We start from the raw sequence: 7,500 nt of genomic DNA, 5'->3' as shown, positions 1-7,500 counted from the left end.
TGGTACTTATTTAATTGACACCGAGAGGATGAAAGGCAAAGTCGACCTCGGCGGAATTTGAACTTCAGAACCTAATGGTAGACAAAATACCTATTTCTTTACTACCCACGAGGGGCTAAACACAGAGAGGACAAACAAGGACAGACAAACGGATTAAGTCGATTACATCGACCCCAGTGCGTAACTGATACTTAATTTATCGACCCCGAGAGGACGAAAGGCAAAGTCGACCTCGGTGGAATTTGAACTTCAGAACAAATACCTATTTCTTTACTACCCAGAAGGGGCTAAACACAGAGAGGACAAACAAGGACAGACAAACGGATCAAGTCAATTATATCAACCCCGAAAGGATGAAAGGCAAAGTCGACCTCAGCGGAATTTGAACTCAGAATGTAGCGGTGGACGAAATACAGCTAAACATTTCGCTCGGCATGCTATTGATTCTGCCAGCTCACCGCCCTCTTAATTCTATTTTTAGAAACTTGGGGGCATTGCCAGGCACACCGTATATGGCACTAACACAGGCCACATGTGCCTGCCGGGCATGAAACTGGGCAAACTACATGGTGCATCTCAACATACCATGCCACACCAAAATACATGTGACACACACTGCGCAGCACCATATGCATAGTGCAGCACAGACACAAGTTTACACGCGAAACCCCAGACACGCCTGTCAATCCTTACAACATTTGGTAAGCCTTATAACAAGATCCCCTAACCCCTAGTAAACCACCTCCCTTCTTCACCAGAACTGGTTTAAAAAAAAAAAGGGGGTGGGTCTGCAAATTAAATCACTTACTTTTCTCTTTCAATTTCAGATCTTTGTCCTTCACAACAAGTTTTTTCCTTGGTTTTGATGAAGGGCTGTTCTCGTCTTTACTCCTCTTGCTTTTCGTCTCGCAATTCTCAGACTCCTCCTCTTTCTTCTTCCTTTTCTTCTTCACTTTCTCCTTCTCCTCTTCTTTCTCTTTGCCCTTTGCCGGAACTTTCTCCGGTTTCTCTTTCATCGGAATTCTCTCCGTTGTCAACTCCTGGAAGTCCGCAACAGGAGAGAGGCAACGAGAAAAACACTTCAGTTTGTGACAAAAAGTAGCAAGCGTGTTAACGGGAACGGGGGTTGTGGTAGGGACAGACAGGCAGGCAGACTGATAGAGTAGGGGTCAGTTGGTTTGGGCACAAACAGACAAAAAGGAGGACAGTGTAAGAGACAGCTGAGGGCTAGAGAGAGTTTAACAGGTTGGCTCCCACATGACGGGCCAGTGGGTCCTGGTTGTATGTTAGGGAGTCCCTCCCGACCCACTAGAGGGGGATTTTTTCCCCATTTCTTTCCTATGGGATTTCTGAGAGGTATAGAATAGGAGAAAAAATATTATGCTGTTCGTGTCGAAATTAATTAAGATTGGGACCCTGGGGGATAAAATGTAAAATGAAGCTTGATAGCCAATGTGTTAACAGAGTTTGAGGGAGGGGGCAGACAAAAAGAGGAGGAGGTGGGTTTACAAGGTATAGGGAGATAAACAGTCTAATAAAGTATTAGAGGAGAGAGAGTACGGAGGGAGTCTCATATTGAAGTACAGAGGGATTAATAGTCTAATTAGAGTACAATAACAGCTATACTGGCATCGTACAAAAAGGGAGCCTGCAGTGATAAAAAGGATACATTAGATAATGTACTCCTAGATACACTATGCCTGAAAATGGGATGGTCACAGCTGGAACGTCTTTGATCATAGGTCTGTCTGGATCAAGACTGACCTGGGGCTAAACAACAGCTATAGCCACTAATACTAGCTCCTATACTGTACATTAGATAATGTACTCCTAGATACACCATGCCTGAATAAAAGATGGGATGGTCACAGATGGAACGTCTTTGATCATAGGTCTGTCTGGATCAAGACTGACCTGGGGCTAAACAACAGCTATAGCCACTAATACTAGCTCCTATACTGTACATTAGATAATGGAGTCCTAGATACACTGTGAATACACATTGATCACAGATCTGCTTAGATGAGGACTGATTGCTAAAAACATAGAGAAACGAAGGGGAAGCGGAGGTGAACGAGAGGGGTGGTGGACGAGAGGGGGGACGGGAGGGGGGGGAGGTTGAGCACGTACCTCGAATTCCATGTATTTATCTTCGTTTGTTGTCTGACATGCGACCAAGATGCGCCTGATGTGCTGGGTCTCGTCCAGTGAGACCTCCAGAAGGTCCCCGTCCATCATCAACTCCTCCAGCTGCACCTGTGCTGCGGCAGACAGTTCGAGGATGGGCGACTCCAGTAGACGGGGAATGAGAGGGGACTTGCGCTGGTGTTTCCGCGGAGATACAGCTGCTTGCAAGACAGGGAAAGAAACGTGCATTAATTAACCCCCCTTTTAACATTCAAATTATTTTGCATGAAAGAGGGGAGAGAGAGTGAGAGAGGGAAGGAGAGGGAGCGAGAGAGAGAGAGAGGGAGAGAGAGTGAGTGAGAGAGTGAGTGAGAGTGAGAGAGGGAGTGAGAGAGGGAGAGAGAGGGGGGAAAGGGGGAGAGAGGGAGAGAGAGAGGGGGGAGATAGGGAAGGAGGGGGAGAGGGAGAGAGAGAAAGAGAGAGAGGAGAGAGAGTGAGAGAGAGAGAGGGAGGGAGAGAGAGAGTGAGTGAGAGAGAGAGAGAGAGAGAGAGAGTGAAAGAGAGAGAGAGGGAGAGAGAAAGAGAGAGAGAAAGAGAGAGAGAAAGAGAGAGAGAGTGAAGGAGAGAGGGGGAGAGAGAGAGAGTGAGAGAGAATTTCTTTATTCACCAAAAGGTTGAGAAAAAGAGGGGACAAAACAAACGTTGGGGTCAGGGTATCGAATGAGACGAAACATGAATAAACAAACAATTAAAATATATCCAATTAAATGATTAATGAGTGATTAACAAGACGCGGTTGACCCCACAAACCACAGACTCACACGGAAAACCTTGCTCTTCCTTTTTTTACATCCTCGTTTAAACATGTTCTTTCACTCGCAACATACTTGCTATAGACTTCCATCTTTTACGAAACACACTTTGCCACAGGCATTTCTTCTCCAGCCTTATTTTCCGTTTCATGTGGAAAACGGAAAAAGTCGATTAGCTCGAGACTGGAGATGGACATGCCTGTTGCGATTCCTCTCACCCTCGTCTTCCATACTACCTCCTTAGCAACAGCTTGAGAGGCGGTCGGATGGAACCTACACTCGCCTCCTTATGAGAGCTCAAAATCCCTCGTGGAGGCGCCATCCAACCAAAATGCAAATATATGGGAAACTACCACCTGCATCATCTCTTGTGAAAGGTAGGAGTGTCCAGTTTGCTGGACATTGTTGTAGAGCTGAAAACAAGGTAATTTCTACTCTTCTCCTCTGGAAGTCATCTACTCGCGATACCAGAGGGCGCACACTCTCCTACCCTGATGTACACGGTCGAACAATGATGATGATGATGATGATAGCAACCGCAGCTTCCGAGAGAAAGCAGGCTCACTCCTCCCAATCCAGGGAGGTTGGTGGAACGATCTTAATTACAGATTCGCTCGACAGTTGTACTCTTCTGGAATACAACGGCAGGTGTTCGACATAAGCCCAGAGCTCAGTGACCTTGGGGCCTTGCAGAATCTAGAGAGAAGACAGACAGACAGACAGAAGTAATATACTCACAAGACGTCTTGGAGACTGAAGAGTATGTGTGTTCGGATGTCATGCCGAGGTTATTACTGTTATTGTTGTTGTTGTTATGTCCATTGAGCCGTAGGAGGTGGTGATCAGATAGGGAAAGCTGTGCACCACCACCGCCAGCAGCTGCAGCAGCAGGGTCCAGCGTTGTGCAGCATCCATCGTCGACACTTTGCTGCGAGACGGGTGAGAGCTGGCCGGAGGGGTTGCTGTCAGTGTTGTCCAATGTGAAGGGGGTGGCAGCGGATGTGGTGGTGGTGGTGCTGGTGGTAGTGGTGGTGGTGGTGGAGGCAGTGAGATCCCTAAGAGAAGGGTGCAGGCCGCTGAAAGCGCTTTGTGTGACAGTGGCCAGGTGGCTCTGCAGTTCTGGATTGTTTGCGGCCTTCAGCAGCTCTGCATTGATAATCTTCTCGGTCTTCTCACGGGCAGCCTGCTCCACCATGCGTTGGCTAAGAAGGCTAAGCTTGGCAAGGGCAGCAGCCAACTCGGGCGTGGCTAAGCAGTTGCGTGCCTTATCCTGCCATGCCATCGCTCGCTCGGTGAGGCACTGCAGAGCCTCGCCCTCGGCTAGCCGGACAGGCAGCTTCTGAAGCGAGACTAGCAGGGAGAGGATGGTTTCCAGTCTCGGACGTCTCGAACTCAAGCAGAGCGGACAGAGAAATTTGAGGTCCCGCACAGTTTGCATTTGGACAGCTTGGTTCACTCTCTTGATGTTGGCCGCCTTTGGTAGGGGAACACAAGATCCTGAAACAAACAAACAAAAAAAACACAAATAACAACAACAACAACAACAACACAGAGGTGGAGAACGGGATGCGGTTGCAATCTGCCCAAAACTATCAAACGCTGAAGAATAATAAATGCCCTGATGCAGTACAAAGCCCTCGCTCCCATCACGTCTGATCTTAACCCTTTCGTTACTGTATTTATTTTGTGATGTTCTGTGTTTCTTTCAATTAATTTTAAATTTAACAAAGAATTTAATAATTTATAATTAAGCTGGTGTTAGGAACATAAATGATGACTAAGGTTTGGTGGAAGATTTTAATTAAAACTTATGAAAACAAGACATTTGTACTCAGGGCCAGAACAGGTTTCAGCCAGGTTGGTATCAAAAGGGTAAATTTGCAGATTTTGTTACACTTGTTAGAAATAGCAGCCAAATCTTGTGCAAATTGAAGGCACATTTGACTGACTGTCTTTAACCCTTTTGTTACCATATTTCTGTTGAGATGTTCTGTGTTTCTTTCAATTAATTTTAAATATAACCAAGAATTTAATAATTTATCATTAAGCTGGTGTTAGGAACATAAATTGTGACTAAGGTTTGGTGGAAGATTTTAATTCAGAACTTATGAAAACAAGACATTTGTATTATGGAGCCAGAGCCAGTTTCAGCCGAGTTAGTAATGAAAGGGTTAATTGATTGGAAGTGTTATCATGTATATTGTTTTATCTTGGTATAAAAGATGGGCTACAGCAAATATTCTGCTCAATACCACAGATTTGCTTGTCAGTTGTTTGACCTTAACCAGTTGAGCATGTCCCTTGGGGGCTGACGATATGTGCATCTCTGATCACGAGCAGAAGTAGTGGGGGCACATCATAGCCATGTGTTGAGAGGAATCCCTTGGGGTGTGACTAATTCACCTTTGGAAACACACGAGTGTTTCGTTCAACACCCTTAAACAACCCTTATTCAGGAAGTTCTTCAGTGGGATGGGCTACTCAAACTGAAGAAAATTCTAACTGGGGCTCCAACTACAAGGCCATGTGCTGTTTATCTTCATATCGGATCACTATGTTGCTCACTTGCGATGCATGAGCCTGGTGTACCCTTGTCATAGGAGGGGTGGTGGTCATGAATGGGTATACTGGGCTTCAGTTCATTTAATAAAGCCACTACAGCTGGCTGTTTTAAGACAAATAAATAAACAACAGAGCCTCATCTTTGAAATGTGAACCTAGAGATATGGTTGCTATTTCTAGCAGAATGCACAGTTACATCGAAGAATGGCTATATAATAAAGTAGTAGTGAAAGTAAATGTGGTGGTTGTGGTTTCAAACTCACCGTGGAACGAGTCTTTGCACAATTCACACTGCAACATCAACCCAGACGCAGATTTACGACACATGCAGTACTTGATGTCTCCACCGTCCGAATTGTGGATCTTCTCCAAATTGATGCTGCGAAGTTCCTTCATTGCCTCGATCTCTCTTTGTTCAGCCAACTTGAAGGCAGCAACCTGGGGGTGGACGTGAAGTAGAACAAGGCAGCGGTTAGAAAAGATGCAAAGTCGACCTCGGCACCATTTGAACTCACAATGTACAGACACATGAAATACGGTGAAGCGTTTTGCCTGGCATGCTAACAATTCTGACAGCTCAATGCCATAATTATACAAAATACTAATATTAATAATAATAATCCTTTCTACTGAAGGCACAAAAGAGGGGACTACTTGATTACACTGACCCCAGTGGAATTTGAACACAGAACATTAAGACAGACGAAATACTTATTTCTTTACTACCCACAAGGGGCTAAACACAGAAGGGACAAACAAGGACAGACAAACGGATTAAGTCGATTATACCGACCCCAGTGCGTAACTGGTACTTAATTTAATCAACCCCGAAAGGATGAAAGGCAAAGTCGACCTCATTAGAATTTGAACTCAGAACGTAACGGCAGACGAAATACATATTTCTTTACTACCCACAAGGGGCTAAACACAGAAGGGACAAACAAGGACAGACAAACGGATTAAGTCGATTAAATCGACCCCAGTGCGTAACTGGTACTTAATTTATTGACCCCGAAAGGATGAAAGGCAAAGTCGACCTCAACGGAATTTGAACTCAGAACGTAACGGCAGACGAAATACCTATTTCTTTACTACCCACGAGGGGCTAAACACAGAGAGGACAAACAAGGACAGACATAGGTATTAAGTCGATTAAATCGACCCCAGTGTTCAACTGATACTTAATTTATCAACCCCGAAAAGATGAAAGGCAAAGTTGATCTTGGCAGGATTTGAACTCAGCATTTCATCAAGCATACTAACAATTCCGCCAGCTTACCACCTGATTATTATTATTATTATTATTATTATTATATTATTATTATTATTATTATTACTATTATTATTATTATTATTATTATTATTATTATTATTATTATTATCATCATCATCATCATCATCATCATTATTATTATTATTATTATTATTATTACTATTATTATTATTATTATTATTATTATTATTACTTTTTTTTTTCTTCTTTCAAATTTTCTTCCATTTCTTGCCGAGTGTCTTCCCGACTCCTAGGGCAAAGAAACTCATAGTGTATATTGGTAGGCCATTAAACCAAACTCAGTAGTTCGTTCATATTTTTTTTTTTTTTTTTTAAAGTTAAATTAAAATACATGAGCAGCAACAGTTCTCACATCGACAATGCTCTTCTCAATACGTGTGATGTACCAGTTAAGACAATCTTTTGCACTTCTTGCAGGGATGGTAAGCCAGGGATCATTCTCATATAATTTTCGGTTCCCTTCTTGATCATTCCTAGTGCTCCTACGATCACTGGTATTGTAACCGCCTTGAGATGCCACATTTTCTCAATTTCAATGAGTAGGTCTTTATACTTTCTGAGCTTGTCAAACTCTTTCACTGAGATATTATGATCACAGGGGATGCTCATGTCGATCAATAAGCAAACTTTATTGTTTTGGTCTTTCACAACAATATCTGGTTTATTGGCCTTGATGGTTCGGTCTGTATGTACTGGAAAGTCCCA

The 7,500-nt window shown here is 43.7% G+C and overlaps 1 protein-coding gene across 1 annotated transcript in view; it reads right to left on the bottom strand.

Annotated features, from left to right (window-relative positions):
• LOC115225095 (lysine-specific demethylase 5A-like) overlaps positions 1-7,500 on the bottom strand; it is a 139,116-nt gene that overhangs the window by 1,009 nt on the left and 130,607 nt on the right. The window contains 4 exon segments of the mRNA XM_029796019.2: positions 809-1,040; positions 2,131-2,345; positions 3,678-4,436; positions 5,765-5,939. Of these exon segments, the coding sequence (XP_029651879.2) occupies positions 809-1,040; positions 2,131-2,345; positions 3,678-4,436; positions 5,765-5,939 (1,381 nt within the window).

This window comes from Octopus sinensis, linkage group LG27 (assembly GCF_006345805.1).
Source record: "Octopus sinensis linkage group LG27, ASM634580v1, whole genome shotgun sequence".
NCBI lineage: Eukaryota > Metazoa > Mollusca > Cephalopoda > Octopoda > Octopodidae > Octopus > Octopus sinensis.
The sequence above is the reverse complement of the archived record's forward strand: the minus strand, read 5'-3'. Positions and strand labels throughout refer to the sequence as shown.